This window comes from Hemibagrus wyckioides, linkage group LG04 (assembly GCF_019097595.1).
Source record: "Hemibagrus wyckioides isolate EC202008001 linkage group LG04, SWU_Hwy_1.0, whole genome shotgun sequence".
In the NCBI taxonomy this organism is placed as follows: Eukaryota; Metazoa; Chordata; class Actinopteri; order Siluriformes; family Bagridae; genus Hemibagrus; species Hemibagrus wyckioides.
Genome location: NC_080713.1, coordinates 20,180,383 through 20,201,009, shown reverse-complemented (window position 1 = coordinate 20,201,009; position 20,627 = coordinate 20,180,383). Strand labels below are relative to the sequence as shown.

General features: G+C 37.7%; 1 protein-coding gene across 1 annotated transcript; it reads right to left on the bottom strand.

The window, feature by feature from the left end:
• Nucleotides 1–5,268: 5,268 nt before the first annotated feature.
• tshz3a (teashirt zinc finger homeobox 3a) lies at nt 5,269–19,879 on the bottom strand. Its single transcript, XM_058386898.1, has 2 exons — nt 19,327–19,879; nt 5,269–10,429 (listed from the first exon to the last, which is right to left on the bottom strand). Exons 1-2 carry the CDS (start codon nt 19,364–19,366, stop codon nt 7,428–7,430), a joined length of 3,042 nt encoding a protein of 1,013 aa, XP_058242881.1. The 5' UTR covers nt 19,367–19,879; the 3' UTR covers nt 5,269–7,427.
• Nucleotides 19,880–20,627: the final 748 nt, after the last annotated feature.

Below are 20,627 nucleotides of genomic sequence, written 5' to 3'. Positions count from 1 at the left end.
ACAATATCCTAACCAGATGACAGTTTATTCATAGATCATTCTGGTAAATTTCAGAAACAAATGAAGTGCTTGGAAAGTTTATAAAACTAGAAAACAAGCTTATTGAGTTGTGGGGATACAGCACAAAGAAAATTAAACATATGTTTGTCAAGATCCTACACTTCTGAACATGATCAAAAAGCCTATAAATCAATCCTGAAAATCAAGACACGCTGAAAGATAACAAAAAAGATTTCAGCATATCATGGATTAAGAGGTGCAATTTGTAAAATGTACATTTAAAAAACTCCAAGAACAATGTAAAAGATATAGTACATATTTTGATTTGCTTAATTTCCAAATTAATTCAATCATACTCAAAAAATATACACTAGAAATACAGTGTAGCCCTCTTTATACTCTTTGCTAATTACAAAAATAGAGACACACTGACAAAACATTATATCCAGCAGGGCAGTGTTTCTTCATTACACTTCATTTCATCTCACACTCACTGTAATTATCCATGCTCTAACACACCTGATTCTCCTAAACCAATCGTCAGGCCTTTCATGAATTTATTTTTCAAACATAAGTGACAGCGTAATTGACTAATTCTGTACAGATTTTCAAGCGGTCATTGTTAATTCCAGTGACAGTTTTCTCAAATTAGATTTCCTTAAAAGTTTTAGCCCTGAATAAGATTCTTCAAAACTGAACCTATATTTACATCTGGCAGATGCTTTTCTCCAAAGCAATTTGCAAGTGATGCAGAATTCAATCCAATTTAAATATCCAGGATATTGCACATGAATATATATATAGACATGTATATACACACTGACTATTTCTATTTCTCTTTATTATTTTATGCTATTTTTAAGTATAGGTTTTCTTTAATGTTACTTGCACTGCTGTGTCACCTTGAATTTCCCCTACAGGGGATTAATACAGGTACATCTCCTCTCATCTTACTGGACTGAAAAAGTGCTGATACTCAGAAATGCTAAAAGAAAAGACTCACAGATCTAACTGATCTGAGAGTGTTCATAATTTTTTTAAAAATTTTATTTCAGTTTCACTTGGACATTTGTTCTGACTACAAGGTTTAACTGTTAGCGATTTCTAAAGTAACAACTGGTACAGAGGGAAGAAATGTGTAATTGTTGTTGTAGTGAAGTTTTTCTCTGACATTTATTTTGCATTTTTGGAAGGAGTCACCAGTGTCAGTGCTTTATAACTTTTTTTTTTTTTTGAAGAAAGTCTCCAGGATAGCCTTAAACTTAACTCTAAATAAATAAAAAGCATTATGTGATATTTTAGGTTAAATAACATTTGCAAATTGTTGCGATATAACTGGAATGTGAATTATTAAAAAAACCTACTTTATATCTCCGACTGACAATTAATTCAATATATGTACGGCAATAACAAAATAATAAAACTAATTTAGTCGAATATTTAAATAAAAAGTGACAGAAGTCACCCATCAAAATGACAGTATGTCAAAAACACATATAATTATCTTTTTTTTGCATTGTTAATATAATTAGCTTTGATTTTGAACCACTTCAGGTAGGACAGACACAGATGACACTTCTCTCACAGCTGCTGACGTTACTGGGCCATTTTTATCTAAGAGAACAAGTCACCCTGCCAAGACCCTGATGTTCACAGCTTTGACAAGATTCCACACCTCTTTGACGTGTCTGTATTCTGAGGGCTCTTGCCAACATGTTATCACGTCTCACAGTCATTCCTCAGCTCTGACCTGACACATTGAAGGTGTGTATAGGACATTCTGAGACGAGCAGAATGACAGACTGTTTACACTTCATGCAGTACAGTGCAAAAGTCACAGGCCAACATTTTTAACATCACTTTTGTCCTAGAGATCTTGTTTTACGTCTTGATCAAATTTCTGATTTTCAAATATTGATTATCCGAGAAAAAAAAAGGTACAGGGAAAGACATCATGGAGACTATACCTGCAGAGACTAAAGCTAGTGAGATCCAAAATATGGAGTAAAAACTTTGTCTAGAATTCTCATTTAAAAACATTTGAAACCTACCAGTCAATTTCTATACAAAGCTGAATGATGGGTTTAAAACTCAAATATTGTATCATGCAGCATGCTGCTATCTATTTTCAGACACTGTAATCATATTCTATAAATAACACTAATAAAGATATTGTTAAGAAATAACACTAAATTAAAAATGTAGAATTAAAACGGATTAATTTTCTTTTTTATTCTAAAATTTAACTGCATTGGTCATAAAATGCCAATATACTGTATATCAAATATTCCAAATAACTTTGCTTAAAGGTTTTATAATTGTTTTTTGGTTTTTGTTGTTGTTTCTTTTTAATAAATGCATTAAATGGAAACTTTTTAATATTGCCTGATCTTCAGCTGTCCAGTTTCAGTGTGTTTGTGCCCACTCTGGTGTCAGATTCCCGTTCTTGGCTGACAGGAGTGGAACCTGACGTGATCTCCTGTTGTTGAAGCTCCTCCTACTTAAGGATAGAACTGTTGTGGATTTTGAGAAGCTTTTCTACCTTCCTCGGACGTAAGGAGTGGTTAATTGGGTTACCGTAGCTTTCATGTCAGCTTGGACCAGCCTAGCCATTGTCCTTTGACCTCTCTCATTATTTCTGAATGTTTTTCAGCTTTCACACCATTCTGTGTAAACTTTAGAGAATGTTGTGTGTGATAATCCCAGGTAATCAGCAGCTTTTGATGTGTTCAAACCAATACTGGCACTAAAATATTGGCACCAACAAAAATCCCATGGTCACTGAGATCTTTTCTCCATTCTGTTTGCACTTACTGTGTATCTGCATGATTTTATGAAATGCATTGATACCACATGATTGGCTGATTAGATAATTGCATGAATGAGCAGGAATAAAGGTATTTCTAATAAAGTGCTTGTCAAGTGTATAAAATAAAACAGTATGTTTTAGCCTTGATTAACATTTTATAAATACATTTATTTATATCTTTGTTTATTGTCTATTTGTCTACCTCAAAAATGGTTATGGTTTAAAAACTTTTCCTTGCTTGCTTTTGATATTAGTAGAGTGCAAAACTCAAAAGATATCTGGGAAAAAAAGTAAAATATCATGGCTGAATACATTTGGGGGAAAAAATGTAAAAGTATATTGAAACAACTGTGGTTTTACAGACATGATTTCAGGAAAATCAAAAAAGATATGTGTCCAAGAGTGTGCTTATTCTTCGTTTTACCCACATCCATCCAACATGATGGCCATGTCTGTGTGCATGTAGGCTACCTACTGAGTCTGCCTGTGTTCACCATCTGTGTCCGCATCTCTAATCCAGCTAAGTGCTGCCACTGCTGTTGAGTGAGCAGCTTTCCACACAAAGAAATGACAAGTCAAACAGCTCATCCAGACAGGCAGACACACGTCTTCTCCCTGATCTTCAAAACGCTGGATTTCATCTCCCACAATGTGTGAATAAATGGGACAGGAATGTGGCGCTTTGGCAGCTCCAACCGGGAGTGTCACGCCAAATCGTGTCCCCTGCCATCTCTGGATGGACGGAACAGCGCAGGAGGTCACAACCAAGCGCTCAGCTCATTTCTGGCACGTCGCATTTAAGAGGCTCCTGTGTAGAGAGACAGCGAGGCAAAGACGAGGGAAGGACAGTGACGAGACTGATGCCGCATTGGCCGAGCTCTGATAGAACATGAGTAGGTGTCTTGTCACATCAGCTTCCTGCTCTGAGATGTCAAAAAGGCCCTGCCATGTCGACTAGTTCAGTGTTCGGTTCAGTTAGGCAGCCTGCATCCTAAAAGTGAAATGTTGCATTTTCTCTTCTAATGCAGTTTGACGTTATACTGATTTCAGGCAAGCAGTTAATAACATCATGGGCTTTGTGATGTGTTTAATTGCATTTATAGTCCAATTTGACAGAATTATGTACATTACAATGTGAATGTGAATGTGATTCATTACTCATTTTCATTAACCAATTAATCCTGGTCAGGATGCAAGGCAGGAATACACCATGAAAGGGACACCTATATATTAACACACACTTTTTTTCTGAGGTGTCAATCCATCTATAAGCACATGTTTTTGCATAGTGGGAGGAAAGCTGTGTGCCCACAGGAAACTCAAGTGGACATGCAAAAGAAAATGCAAAATTCTACACAAATAAGCTCAGGATTAAACCCCCTGAAGCTGTGCGGCTGTATTCCCTGAATGTGAGACAATAGACACAAAAATTATAAACAAGCTTTTCATACAGTCAGCATTTTCCCAAGTTGGGAATATTGCTTAGGGTACTGGGTCAGAAGGCAGTAACTAATGGATTGTTACACAGCTTTTGACATGTTATTTCAGCATGTAGCTCACTATAATTGGTGTTGTCAGCAAGCATTAATTTAGTGATACATGGATTCACACACTGAAAGGAGCATCTTTAGCAAACGTCAGATCTTGTGCTTGAATGTTCCAGGCAGTTATTCAAGGAAATGACCCAGCAAATGATAGTGAATTATTCTGGAGTCTGCTTTTTTTTTTTAACATTTACCTTAACTGTCAAAATATTATTTTCACAAAAAAACTTTTGCAACACCAAAAGTAGTCATGATTAAGAATATCAGAAAATGTCGCTTTAAATAAGTCATTCTCAATGTGGGGTCTGTGAAGCATCACCATGGGGGACTGAATTTTTTTATTTTTATTTTGTTACATTGGTGGAAATCACAAACCATGCTTATCCAAGCTGTTATATACAGTGTATGATTGCTCTTTTCAGTATATTCCTAATAGCCTTGTTGGTCTTTTTCTTATTAGGCTACATGACTGGTCACTTGAATCGAATGGATTTTAATCATAAAAATTTAAAATTAAAAAATGTAGTCCTGCAAATAATATCAGCTGGACATCCAGTGTATTCTGCTGGTGGAAAGTCCAGAAATAAAAAGTTATATTAAATTCTGATGGACTGGTAATCCGTCTTGTGTTCCTGGGATAGTCTCTGAATCCAGCACAAACCTAAACAGAATAAATCACTGAAGATAAATTAATGAATGGATGAATACATCTGTGCAGCTGTGCTAAGATGCTCAGTGTAATTTATTTTAAAACCAAAGAGGTCCCTGACTGCAAAAAGTTTAAGCACCTCTATTAATGATATTCATTAAATCTCCTCAAGGATGAACTCATTGGAATGTTGTATTAGAAAATACTGAGTCTAATTTGCTATCATCTAGACTCCTTTTCGAAAAGATACGCTTGAATATTTCTTGAGGACGAGTTGGTGTGTAACTCAGTCCGGGTGGACTCAGTGGCCAGTGAGTACAGCCACCTCCTCTCTGTCCCACAACTCGTCCAGAGCTGTCACACACTGTCATGTCATGTCAACTCAACCCATAATAAGACCTGACATCTAAGGAGAGACTGAGCATGGTCTCAGAGCAGCTGAAGTGAAATGGAAAGTCTACCAATGATTCATTTATTGGATTTGGTCCATAAAAAATATTTAACAGAAACATACATTACATTACATTATTATTACAGAAATTTAAAGCTGTGTACATCAGCATATGCAAGAAGCACATATTATCTGTGATATCACACTGTATTGTGGGTGGAAAACGTCAGAAATTATTAACAAATTCTGCAGTTTCCCTAACATTGTTTTCTGTATTAGGTTTTGAATAAACGGTTTTTCAGCTCCAACTATTTGATAGACATTTCTGTAAGAATTCATGTTCAAACTTGTCTGATCGGTTTGAAGCTCATCACGCTGTCAAAGCCAGCTTTCTTCTCATTATCTGGAGCCGCTGTCATCAACATACACTCTCAAATTAGATTGACATCCAAACCCCTCAAATATACAAAGCAATTTAGATGATATTCATCAAAGTGGTGACAGAAATACATAGACAGAGGGCAATTCTCTCTCTTTTTATCTCTCTATTTTTTATCACAGGGATTAAAACAAAGCAATAAAAACAGTAAGGAATACATAGTTTAAGTGACAAGCCAAATTATCCAGAAAGGCTTTAGACGTTTAAGTACAGTATCAGATTCTTTTCAGTATGGCCAATACTTTGTAGCTCTTTTTACTTTGCTTTTGAAAGTATGTAAAATAAATAATGTGGAAAAAACCTAATAAGAGTAATTAACTGTTTCAACAAGATAATACATCTGCAGGTACAGTATCATTACAGTGTTGTATTGCAATATCGCAGATATTTTTGTCAATGTCTAGCTCTAAATACTGCTGTGATATATACACACTTGAAGACCCCATTTAGTCCATGGTCAAATCTGCCTTTTATACTAACATTAGGGAAATGGTTGCATAGTGAATGCTTTTATGTGGACAAAGAGAGAGTATATACAGCAAAATGCACCAGAGGGAAATACCTTTACATTAGATAATCCTGTTGAGGTGAAAAGATTTTTTGTAATTATGTGAAATGCATTTTTATCAGAAATGGCCCCAGAAATAAAGCAAAATAAATATTTAGACATTATACTAAAATGTATAGTTTTTACATTTTACATTATAAAAATATATACTGTTAGAAAAAAAACATAATAGAGTGAATAGATTGCTTTATGGATATTACTGAAATCACAATCAATAAAGTAAACTTTTTAAGACTAGTAAGCTTAACCAGTAATTTTTGCAATTTATGATATTGTATACATTATAAACAATATCATATAATATACAGCCACCACCCATTTTATTGGAACATCTGTACACCTACTTATTTATGCAGTTCTATTTATGCCACATGATTGGCTGATTGGATAACCTCATAAATGAGCAGCTACACAGGTGTTCCTATTAAAGTGGGCGGAAAATGTTTATACTACATTAATATTTTAGTCTTATTATCATGTTTGCCGTATAAAATGGTAAACAGCCTTACAAACCTATGAAAATAATACAGATTCTTATGTAGAAACAAACACAAATAGATTTACACAATGGGAAAACACTTGCAAATAAATAATAAATATGAATAATGAATAATTACGAAAATGACTAAACTAGTCCTGTACAAATGTACAAATTGTCATTTACTTGAATTGTATAACCTCATCAGAAAAGAAAAAAAAAAGGCATCATGTATACAGTATATCTATTTTCTACATGATCTACTAGGAACTGCGTAATAATTTTCATAAACAAATCCTTTGAGGTCTAATTCCTACCAGATATTTATTTTATTTATGATGTTATTATACATAATAAGATAATATACTCTTTTGTATTTTTTTTTTTATCAACATACAATACACATCCTGTACAACAATTACACAGATAATATTCCATGTTCCAGCTTTTATAAATTCCTTTTATTATGTGAAATGCTTTCTGAGCTACTAATTAAAACCAATAGCACAGCATTTATACTGGGGACAGCTGCCCTGGCCCTGTAGCAGATCAGAGGAATGACAGGACAGTTTTATCCAATATGTTCTTTGAATGCTTTGCAATTGTCTTGTTGGGATTTTTACAAGAGAACTTAGCCAAGTCCTGTAATCTAAAGCCAAGATGTGACTCAAGGTGAGAGATGTATGTCGAACGTGTTTGGATTTGTGTCGCACATTCACTGCAGAAGAAAACAGGGTGTCCAGAGTCAACGTTTTTCAGAAACTTGGTCCTGCCTGTGCGTCTCAGCTGGTATTTTACATTAGCTAACCAGTGGCTGATCGTTGTCATGGAAAGACCTGTGACATGTGAGATGACCATCCTTTCTTGAGGACTCAAATCTGAAATAATGTATTTCCCATCAGCTGTCTTTCTGAGGCAGGATGAGAACTGGGCTTGTAGAATTAACAAGTGTTGAGGATTCCACTGCGACTGCCTACCCTTGCGTTTGTGCAGCATAGACACATCATCTACTGCGTTTGGCGTGTTAGAATCATCAATACCTGAACTCACTGTTTTATGGGAGGAAGTCGGCGACTTTAAGGCATGAGTGTCTGACAAATTGCGTAACATGTCTGATATGTCTGAGAGTGCACTCTCATGCACTGGGCTGACTGGAGTGCACTTTATTGTATCAGTTAAATCAGTCTTGGTCATAGCAGGAAGAGAGTTTAACACTTTCCCTGGGAGAGAAGCAGTAACTAAACACTGGTTCCTTTTGCCTTTGGATAAATCTATTGGTTGGTCTTTGTCAATCTGGTAGACTTCTGGATGTAAAGGCTCTGGTTTTGAGGTTGATATTGGTGCTGAAGCCACCGCAGCCCTCTCTGCCATGCTGTTGCTCATCTTTAGAAGCATATTCATAGGATCCTTAACTGGCTTCACAGGATTGGCCGCTTTGCCTAAATGAAGATTCATGACTGACTGAAGGGCATTTAAAGGACTAACAAATGGTTGTTTTGGCTCTGGGTGAACAGTTATTACGGCACTGTCGTCACTGAAAGCTAAAGAGGTTGTGAAGCTTTCGTTACATTTTTTTGAATCCCATTCGCTTGCATTATTCTTAGAGTCAGTAATCTTGTTATCTTTGTTCTTTAGTGTTTCATGTTGCTCTGCTGTGGGAGAATTGGATGCTGATTTCCTGTCTGCGCTTATAGTGGAGGAGGTTATAAAATGTCTTGCTAAGAAAACCTGTTCATCTTTGTCCTTTCTTGTTTCCTCAGCAATGTTCTGTGTTACTTTCTTCACCAATTCTTCCATCGCATACAGGTTTACTTTGGGAGAAGGACCTCTGGGTTGAGGGCTGGGAGAAAGTTCACCTTTGTCAGAGCATGGAACGTCCACACCGTGCACCATTTGCTGTATGGAGGAGTTGTAAAGAGAAGGCTTCATGTTATTCTGCAACTGATAAGCAGCATGAATGCTCTGATATCCTCCCCAGCTGGGAGTTCCTTTCTGTGCTTTGTTAATGGCAGAAGTAACAGTGTTCTCCAGGGACTTGAGGATATCCAGGTTCACTTTTGGACTCTCCTTCAGGTCCTCCTCAGTAAGATAATCAAATGTTAAAGGAATACTGTATCTATCCTCTATGTTGTTGTCATTTCCTGGTTCTTTATGGTGCATTTCTTTTAGGAAGATGTTTCTTTCAATTTCTGACTTTTTTAGTGGAGAGGTAGTACGTAGTGATTCAGTGGTTCCATTTGGTGTAGATGTAGGGGAACCTTGTTTCTCTATTGAGGTCTTCTCATTTTTTATTTTAATTCTTCCAGGCAAGGATATTTGTTCGGAAATGTACTTGTCCTTTTTTTGGAGAGTCTGACTGGCTTTAACAAAGTGACCTGTCTGCATAATGTGAGCACTTAACTGCTGCAAAGTCTCAAATGATTGTCCACACTCCATACAACTCAAAATCTGTGACTTAATCTGTGCGGTGCTGCTCACACCCTTATGGTCCATGACACTCTCCTTCTTTTTAACATCAGAAACTTTGGGAAGACTAACATTTACTGTGCTCCCACCAGAAGATGCTTTCTGATCAGTGGCATTCAGTTTAGTTAGATCTAATTCCACTGGTACTCTCTTTCTGAAAGATGAGATAACTTTAACAGCAGCAATCGATGTTCCAGGTTCCTTCAGAGGCACTTTTTGATAGTGTTTGGTCTTGATCATGTGCACACTGAGGTCTTGCAAGGATTCGAAAGAGTGACCACAATACATACAGCGCAGTACCTTCTGGGCATCCTCCTTACCCTCCATTTCCATTAAAGATCGTTTGCGTGGTTTGGACCAGCTCTTGGCTCCTTTTTCAGCCTTCTCATGGTTGTCATCTCGGTAGTGGCCTGTATCATTCATGTGAACTGTAAGATCAACCAGTGTATCATAAGATGCACTACAGCTTTTGCAATGGAACTTGCTTGCACCACTAAAGATGGATCCATAAACCCTCGCACTTTGGCGGTAGAGCTGAACAGTGCTGAAAAGATTAGGTTCCCTTTGTGGATGATGCTGTTTTTCAGAAACCTGCTGCAAGGTCTTTGCAACTGCAGACTGGTGCCAGTCAAAGCAATTACCTCCGGGGCTGCTGCTGCTGCTGCTGCTGCTGCTAGTCTCACATCTCTTCTCTGTACATGACTGAGAAGGATTAAGACTTGGTGAAGACCAAAAGGAGTTAGAGAGAAAACCATTATAAATGGCTTTTATCTGTTCCAGGCTATCTGAACCACACACTGATTTTTCAGATCCCTCATTAAGACAGTCTTTCAGTGGTTTGTCTTTATTATTAATTGAGCTGCTTTCAACATCTGACATAGGTTCATTTGACTCATTAATGTGTAATTCACTGTCAGTCTCAGAAAACTCAGCAGTAGTGGAGCAGTGTTCATCCTCTGATTTTTGGAAGACATAGTCCTTCCTGAAGTCGCTGTTACCCAGTGGTGTCTCTATGGTTGTTGAGTCTTCCTTTGCAAAGTCCTCATTTTGCCTGGCAAGTTCTTCAACATCCTCTGAATCATAAGCTAAAAGAAGAAAAAAATTACATATGTCAGATATGTCAAGATTTTTCTATATAAATTAGAGAGTCCTTTTGCAGTCTTTCTATAAGAAACTATGAAGAAATGAATAGCCCAAAGTCATCTTTTATGTGAAATATTTTCAGCAGTACTAGAGGACATATAGATTAAAGTAGTAATTTGATATGTCTGACAAGGTGTCTGACAAGTTTATGGGCTTATGATCTTGCCGTTGGCCTGAAGCAGCATGTCACCACTTGCACCTTATACAACTACTAGAACTTATTACATTTTATAATCATTGGTGTTTACATGGTTCATCAGATTGCACATCAAGCCCTCAAGAAACTGTTCATGGTGCAAAATGTCTAAGCAGTGGGCAACACTAGGTATCTGTGCCAAATGTGTTTTTTTTTCCTGCCTCAGCTATCTATACCTATAAAATGAAAGAGAAATGATTTAAAACTACAAACTGCTTTATAAGCTTATCTCATTCTACACACATGCACATCCAATACTGCACAGTTAAAGTCTTAAGTCTTAAAAAAATTCAACCAGTTTAAGAAAAAGCCTACTTGGCTATTTCATTTCAAATCTATCAACTACTTGGCCAGATATAAAGCTGAGAGAATATAAGGTTTCGTTTCATTTTTGCTTGAAGGAGCCAAATGATTTTTCCAGTCATTTTTTTTAGCTGAACTATTTAGTGACATCTGATGAGTTATTGGGCGTTTTTAGAAGACTGTCTGTCTGTCTACCAGTCTAAGAAGAAGACAAGCTCTGTTGTGATAAGTATATCTTGGGCGTCTACAATCATAAAATGTTACTTTTCCTCATTATGATTCATGATAAGAGATTAAACAATCTTTTTCTACAAACTGTACTAAAGTGCAAGCCTGTTTACACATACACAAAAATGGTTTGTCATTCCTGCAAGCCATTTGTTTATAGGGAGATAAATTGAATGATATACATTTTATGGAAAGTAGGCAGCTGCTATGTTTTTCATCGACATCTCCACATGTTCACACTGTAGCACACCTGTGCTTGAGTAAAGAAATGAGAAGAGAAAAAAAGGTGGACAGATGTAGTGAGAGGTTACAAGGAAAGACAAAAGAGTACAATGCATAAGCCAGCTGTCACTTGAAATCCTTTCTGATGACTGTTTACCTTAGACAGGTGATATGCAGGGAGAAAGGTGTCTGGCTGACCACCTTCATATGACAGATTCGATGGGACACCGTCGTCCCTCTTGGTGCCAGCTGCACCCATCCACCAACTCTAGAAGTGACTATTTCCTTTCATGACAGCCTGTCCCCTATTGGTTTGACATTGTCTTACTGATGCTGTAAGCGGAACAATCATTCAGATGAAAGCAACATCAACTTTGCCCTTCTCTGTTCCCCTTTATTCATTCTTGTTGTGGTGAAGTTGTTCATGTCAAATTGTTTATAGTGGAAGGTGTTATACCTGTCTCATATTTTGTTTCTAATTCAAACCCAATTCCAATGCACCCCGGCGCGCAGATAATCTCTCAACTTTTTTTTTTTTTTTGGCTTTGATTGTACACACAAGATCTAACAGGACAGCCAGTGTGAAAGCACAAATAGCTCTCATTTCAACTGATAATACACAATCTTCCGAGACTGTGCTTCTCTCATTTAGCCTCTCACTAGATGTCAGCCAGGATGCCTGTAGGATTGGAGCTTTAAAGGATAATTGGCAGGTGCAGGCCAGTCTTATTCCCCTTTAGATTTGGATTGTCACTAGGTATCCATTACCTGCCAATCTCCTCTGATCATTCCTGGCAGCCTTGATCAAAAGATGTCATTTGAACTGCCTGGTTTGGCATGGATTCTGAAACAGCTCGTAAAGAGAATGAACCAGGTGTAAATACAATGACATGATCATTTTCCTGCCCACTCATATCACGGAGACAATTATGGTGACACACAGTGAGCTCAAAAAAGCAAAATTGCTCTTTTTATTTTTTATTTTTTTTAAGTCAATGCCAGTGAAATGCTTTCTATAAAAACCACCAAAATACAAACCCAAGAATAAGTTTAGTTTTAACGCATGAAGTAAAGTAAACGAAATGCTGTTCTTAATAAACTTCATAACTATTAAACCATGCAAAGGCTTACTACAATTGTAAAAAAAAAAAAAAAAAAAAAAAATCTAAGAATGATTGAATTGTAATCCATCTCAAGAGGCAACTATCATAACCAATTATTCCCTCAGGCTTGACTGACAACCATGGTAATTTATTTAGTTAATAAAATGTGATGTATGCACCAACCTCTGGAAAAAAAAGGCAGAGGGAGGCATTTTCAGGCATTATGCTTCTTTTGATTTATGAGAGTATAATGTCTAGCGCTATGTGCTTGGCTTTGGGTCACCATTTGTAAAAGCATCAAAACCCAAAACATGAACATGATATTCTAAACATGAAACACAAATAAGCATTATTATGTAAAGAAGCATGGAGAGCAGTAATCAGTTTTGCTGTAATTCAGAGCATTGAATAGCAAATTTCTGCTTCTGCATATTTCTGCTTCAGAGTCAGTGCTACTGTACATGTAGTACATAATAAGAGTTACTTCACAGTGCCGTATAGTTTGATAGTTGGATAGCGGATTTTGTTTTAGTGAAAGGTAAACCCAAATGCAAGTTTGTTTGGTAAGACAGCACAATATTTTGAGCTCAAAGGCTTAGTATGTGTGATATAGATTGGCAAAGACAAATTGTTTATCCCCAAGGCAATGCTAATAGGGGCATTAATCTAAGCAAAATATCACACCGGTAACAACACACTTTTGTGTTATCACTTAGTAGCAGACAAGAATGACTTTCGGGTTGGCATCACAGGAAGAACACCTGCACGTTCCTGTAGTTATCTAATAATAAGCCAAACATGTGGCAGCAGTGCAATGCACAAAATCCAGAGCTTCAAAGTGACTGAAAAAACTGGCTTGGATTTAGGCATCACATGGATGTAGGGCTGGTTTGAGTATTTCAGAAGCGGCTGATCTCCTGGGATTTGCCCACACATTTGTCTCTAGAGTTTATTCAGAATGGTGTGAAAAACAAATACACTGAGTGAGTGACAGTTCTGCTGGAGGAAATGCCTTGTTGATAAGAAAATTCAGAAAAAAATAGGCAGGTTTGAGCTACCAGGAAGCCCATAGTAACTCAAAAAACTTTGGTGAACAGAAAAGCATCTCAAAGCATCAAACCTTGAAATAGCAGCAGAAGATAACATCATGTTCCACTCCTGTCAGCCAAGAGCAAGAAGAATTGAACCGATCATGGGCTCAGACTTACCTACATTGGACAGTGAAAAAGATTACAAAAAATAATTTGTCTTCATTGGACAAAATTTGGTGCTTCTCTGCCCATTAGAGCTGTCACTTTTTAACCAATGACGTGAAAAATGATCAAACTATAATTTGCCCATACAAATGTTAATGTACAACCCCAAATCTTCTACTACCTCAATTATGACCCCAAACCATCTAAAAAGTGTGGAGGTATTTTGGGTCCTACACTGTAGATTGGAAAGATAAGGACAAAGATAAGGCTGTTTGTCAACTTTGTAAGAAACAGCTGTCTTAGACCACCACAAGAAAAAATCTTTGAGCTCACCTATTGAGTTACCAGCTCAAGGAGGCAGCAGAAAGTCAGACAGAGGCACAGATGAATGGAACAGTGACGTTCTATGAGGTATTAATAAAATCCTGTAAAGAATGTTTGTGTTGTGGTAGCCTTTTTTGGTGGTGGAGGTGGTGGTGGGGGTGAGGGGGGTTGGATTGGGGATTCTAACATATTGACCTGTGTGACATTTGAAATTTGTTTGAACTTGATTTTTTGAAAAAAGTGACAGCCTTACTGCCAGTGAGTCTCATTAGACATTAGACTGGTCATTCTCCTCTGATCTCTCTCATCAACAAAGTGTTTCTGTTCACTTCACAGGATGTTTTTTGGTTTGCTTTGTTTTTTACAATTTTGTGTAAACTCTAGAGATTGTTGTGTGTGAAAATCCCCAGAGATCAGCAGCTGCTGAAATACTCAAACCAGCCCATCTGGTACCAGCATCCATGCCACGATCAAAGTCACAGAGATCACAAATTTTCCCCATTCTGATGTTTAAAACATTTGATTAACTGAAGCTCTTGATGTTGAGTGTATAAATATATATCTAAAGCCAGCCAGTTTATTTTACCTTATGCAATGAACTAATCAGCCAGTCTTCAACGGTCCAATTTTAGTGAGCCTGTGTCCATTGCAGCCTCAGATTCCTGTTTGTGGCTGTAAGGGGTGGTCTCCTACAAGTATATCCCATCTGACTCAAGATATGAAGTGTTATATGTGTTCTGAGATGCTTTTGTGCTAATCATGGTTGTAAAAAGTGTTTATTTAAATTACTTTAGCCTTCCTGTCAGCTCAAGTCAATCTGGCTATTGTCTTCTGAACTCCCTCATCGACAAGGTGTTTCCCAACACAGAACTGTACACTTTTGTTTGTTTGTTTGTTTGTTGCACTATTCTGTGTAAAATCTAGGGATTGTTGTGCATGAAAACCATAGATTAGCAGTTTCTGAAATATTAGCTTAAAAAACAAGATGTCCCTAGTGAAATTCTATCTGAACCAAAATACACTTTCAGGGGACGTATCTCTCTCTCTAAATATCACTCTACATGCCTTTGATTCTCTGTTCCCCTTGACAGTGGTGTGTCTGATGTGCCTCAGCTGCCAAGAGTGACTGGCAGCGATTCTGTATGACTCAAAGCCAACAGCTGCTAGATGATGGTGTAGCAACAAAGGCTTCTACCAGATGGATTGCAATCATTATTCCTCTCCAGAAGGAAAAAGGTGAGACATATAGAGTAGAAATATTACCATTAAACAGAACAGCCTCATTTCTCTTTGTCTCAAATGAAGCACTGGCCCCAAATAACATTTTTTTGATGAGCTCATAGCAAGTTTGAATAAAATACCATCTGGGAGTTTATTGTTATATACATAGCTCCTGCAATGACGGACCACTATACAATTGGGGTCTAGTAACAAACAGATAGAAAGCACCACCATTCATCATAGAGCGCACATCTAAGGCTGTCTCTGTCTCTTGAATTCTCAGGTTACAGGCTTACATGGCCTGTCTAAATAATATTCACCTTGATAAATGACCCTGCAAGCCTTCTACCTCTCATTAATCTCTTTCCTTAGAGAAGCATCCATCACTGAGCTGTGGGAGAGCACGTAGGGTTCATACTGAGGCCAGCCAAGCTTGAGTGATGCATGTCACTCTGAGCTGAGGCTGGAATGCACAGGCACAAACAAATGCTTATTGCAGCATGTATGCACCTTCTCTCACAGAACAAAATCTCAAGAGAAAATGCACATACTGTATACACAGTAATAAAGTAAAATTAATTATGTTACATAGCCTAGGCTTAAAAACTAATCTGAACAGCTGGAGTGTATGTATGAGTATGCATTACCTTAAATTTAGAACACACTTGCTCGCTCATTCTTTCAACATGTAATACATCTCTATCTACAATTAATCAGGATCACTCTTCCTTCTGTAGGCCTCCCGAGTCTCTCAGCAGGATGACTCATTTTTCAGAACTGCTCTCACTTTCCTTAACACTCAACTCTCACCCTAGACTCCACTTGGCACCATTTCATATCCTGTTTAACAACCTCCATGCCGCCCACCCCTTTCTCTTTGTCTTTTTTCCAAAATGTCTTTTTGTGTCCCATCGGCACGGTACTTTTATTCCTAACCACCTTGTGTCTTTGGAAAGTAAGTGTGATAGATGACAAGTGTCAGAGTGTCAAAAATAAAGAGTGGTGGCATGATTAACAACTCTGTTGAGAGGGTAATTGAAGGTTTGGCATGGTGCTGATCTTCTCCACCAGGGTTTGGGTTTCTGGACCCCTAAGGGATATGTTGAGTCACTTTCCTAAAATGGAGCCTACATAAAAAAGCACCTCCCTGGAAAAAGGAGGCGCATTCCTCTTCTCCAAAAAGAAGATTGATGTCTCCATTGTCGTCCCAGGGAGGAGACGTCAATCTCACAGTGCTGCCACAGAGATGAAACTCACATGTTCAGACAATAACAAGTGTGTTGCTTTGCTGCAGATTTGATTTCAGCGTTAGATGGGGGAATTCACTGCTAGATGTACTTCCATACTTGGAAATCATTGGGAATAAGGGTCTTAAATAATGACAATGTATAATCTATATAAATTGGAGCTGGGGAAATAGTGGGAATTTAAACAGGAAAGCGAGGTGGAAATCTCTCTTGTATTTCCAATAGTTCGTGGCATTTCTGGCAGGCCTGACCCTTGTGTCATGAAGCTCAAAAGGTGTATGTCAATCATTATGGCAAGCTACACCACTATGAATGTTCATTAAGAATGCAGTATGAAGAACAGATGTGGTACATCATTTGACACTGTGGGACTGCAATTGTGGAAAATGTATGTTATGTCTACTTATTCAAACACAAATTGCTCACTACAAAAACATAGACAAGGATAAAACTGTACTCTCCAGAAAAAGGGTAATAAACAGTACCTTTCCTTGACACTGCTGCATGTTTTTTTCTGAAAATGTAACTTTAACATTACACTAAAAGCTCATTAAGTGTACAAGAGTGACCGTTATGGTTCAATTATGCATCTCAAATGATTTTTTTTTAAGTAAATACACACTAAAGGTGTAATATAAGTAGCCTTGAAGGTACCACTCCAAGGAAAGGAAGTTATGGGGTATAAAGTAATGTATCAAATGCAATTGTAGACACACCCATACTGTTCACATAAGTATTAGTGCCTGATCTTGTAAATCTTACCCTGGATACATTAGCTGAGCTATGGTGTAAAGTAATCTGGCTTCAGCAGCACAAGGGCTGATGGCCAAAACCTTTTGCTTTTTGTACTACAAAATCATGGGCTTTTATAGTGTCCATCTCTTTCAGCATCTCCATCATAACATTCAGGCTCACTCATCAGTCTGAATAATCTCCTCTGCATTTCTCAGGCACTGGTTTTCCTCCCCACAGTGACAGTAAACCAGGCCTAGAATCCAGACCAAAGCCCTTAGAAATTACAGTTACTAAAACATGTTTTGTAAGAGCTCTGTAACATAACTCTGTCATTATTTACTCATCAACCCTTAATCAACCCTCAGATAGTCTCAGAGACTAAAACAGCACCAAGTATGGGCAAAATATTTCATAATAGGTATAGTGCTCTAAAATGTATACAAAATATTGAAAGAAAACATTGGCATAAAAATGATTTCAGGTAGTAATTCCATCGTAAGTATTTAGGGCAGCTGCATTCAAGGCATGTAACAAAGCTCATTTTTCACCTGAAATTTTAAATTAGGTTAAAGCAATAGTTAAGGCCAGCAGTAGCAGCTAATATCTACTTGATTACATCAAAGTACCAGAAACCTAATTTGACTTGGTGACAGGGCACACAGCTCGTCATCTCCGATCATTACAGCTGTCAGCAATCCATCAAGTTTATAGCTAATTGGGTGTGCACTAATGAAGCTGGCAAAATGACTTTTTGTAAGAGAGAGAGAGAGAGAGAGAGAGGGAGAGAAAGAAATATGATAGGGGACAGGGAGAGAAAAGTAAAAGTAACAGAAGAAGAGCAAACATCAAGCTTCTCAACAACACAGTGATATGAAATGTTTTGAAATTCAGCTCCATGTTCTGGAAATATTTTTATACTGGCCATTCAAAATTAATATAGAATGGAAAATGAAAAACAGTATTAAAAATAATGTAATAATCAAAACCACTACTTGTTTAATAGCATGAAATTGTGTAGATCCCAGTGAAACAGTGTGATGAAATAAAAGGCCAGGCGAGTGTATGGGAAAAGAATGAGTGCGCTCACATGGCCTCGCTCTGATTGACCATTAAAGCCTTTGATGGATGAGGCTGTCACGGGGATAACAATTAAATCCAACATGAGACAAAGCTGTTCTGACAGGCCAGAGTAACGGAGCAAGCCGTAGCCCTCCATTAAGCACCCAATCCCCCTCCACCCTCACCCCCCTTCGCCCAACGCATACTTACTCACTTACACACACACACACACACACACACAGTTGCCTTACTATGCTGGCAAGGACCTTCCATTGACATAATTATTAATGCCGACTAAATTTAACCCAAACCTTAACCTCAATATGTGCTCACTCTAAAAAAAACCTACTGTAGGGTCAATTTCCTTACAAAATGCATAACTAAAATGACATTACTTTATTGTATTCATAACCCAGGAATGATTTCTTTTAAGTCATAGTGGAACATTCTCTTCAGTTGCCTTTGTTAATTATTATATCTGAATGAGCCATGTTTGGAAAAGTAAGATGACCGCACATGAATGAAAGGATGCTATTTCCTTCCTGTTTTTCAGAGTGGTAGAGTTTAGAAGTAGTAAGGACAAGTTCAGCACAAAGTCTGAGAAGAGCAATGTGTTAAATGCCACACTAAAACTTACATTTATTCTTACAATGTCACCTAAAGCTTCGTGGGGTTAGACTGAGATAAGATGTTTGTTCATTTACATCCTTCACTGTCATATGTTTTGCCTCACTCTATATTTCATAACAATGGAATACTTGTATAACTGTACACTTTAAGAATGAATGTATCCTAATCAATGATTTGCAGTTGTTGTAACATTACAGGTTTATGGATGGAATTGCTTTAACACAGAGAGTGTTAATGAGAAAGGAAGCACAAGAACCTCAAGCAAAAACCAGTTAAATAGCGTATAAAAAACACCAGACGAGGGTAATGAAGAGAAACATGTCTTTCAACCATGAAACTAAAAAGGAAAGGTAAACAGACGCATAGATGACATACCTGGCGCGCGCTTGGGTGCTCGCTGCTTCCTCCTGGCCATACTTGTAGAGGCGGAGTGCTCGGTCCGCTCCTCACCAGTTCCTCCACTTATTTCAACCCCCAGCTACAAGCTAGCACTGTCTCTACCGCGCTAACTCACATTCACCACGTTAAAAACGGAGCAGGTGGATGGTTTTGAGCTGCTGTCCTTTGTTTCTTGTCTCCCGGTGAAGCGATAAGCGAGCAGAAAGGAGTCACGCGCCTCAGAGCGCGCTCCGGGCTCATCACGTCACTCAAAAGTCCGCGAGCTAGATTTCCCCCAGCAGCTGTCGGACACTCCCACGCCACGTTTCTGTTACGACATGCTTGATATAATCCTTTTAATACACTGGCGATTTCACTTAAACTTCTACATTTTATCGCATTCAATATCAATACATCCCCCCCCTTTTTATTTACCTGAATCTGTCATTTTGAGATTACTGATGTAAATGAGATTCCTGTGGTTTAGTACGAGTCAGTACTATTTCTTCAGTATTCTTCGTCTGCACAAAAACCCTTTCGTTTTTAATTGATTGTGAAGAATTTCAGAAGTGAGGCCAGTCTTTTTGGTTTTCCCCTATATCATCTTCCACACTGCTGCCAGGAGCTGAGAGGTTCTTTGATTTCTACAACAAGGGGAGGGAAAGAGCTAAGCAAAGCCAATAACAACACATTATATCTGCAACCATGAAAGTAATGTATATTGACTTTCCAATGAAATGAGAAATGCTTGTTTTTTTCTGATTTCTACTCGCTTCATACAATGCATGAATATATAGACATACACATTTGCTTGTACATTTTTACAAATTCAGTAACTACTCATACACTAGAAAAATGCCTGGTCATTGTGTCATATGCTTACTGCCTGAAGGGAACAGCAGCTGTAATTTTATCCAGACCATAATTACTAGCTGTAAAAAAAAATGGAGTAAAAAATTGTGATTAATGGAGAGCCTTTGTCATCATCTTGTTCATTCATTCATTCATTCATTCATTCATTCATTCATTCATTCAGTCATTCATTTATCAGTACTCTCTTTATCCTGATCAGGTTCATGATGGCTCTAAAGCCTATGTGACACCACAGATACACTCATTCACATCTGGGGTAATTTTTAGCATAGGCAATCCACCTGTAGATGTGTTTATAGATGGAGTGATCTTGGAAGAAACCCACTTGGACATGGTGAGAGGTGATTAAACTGTGCACAGACCCACACTCAAGATTGACTCAAAGACTCTGGGAGCTGTGAGGTAGCAACAATTCCTGGTGCATC

Coding starts and splice junctions, on each gene's coding strand:
- tshz3a (XM_058386898.1), bottom strand. CDS start 19,366: ATGGCCAGGAGGAAGCAGCGAGCACCCAAGCGCGCGCCAG. Junction 10,430..19,326: donor AGCACCCAAGCGCGCGCCAG/GTATGTCATCTA, acceptor TTCTTCTTTTAG/CTTATGATTCAGAGGATGTT.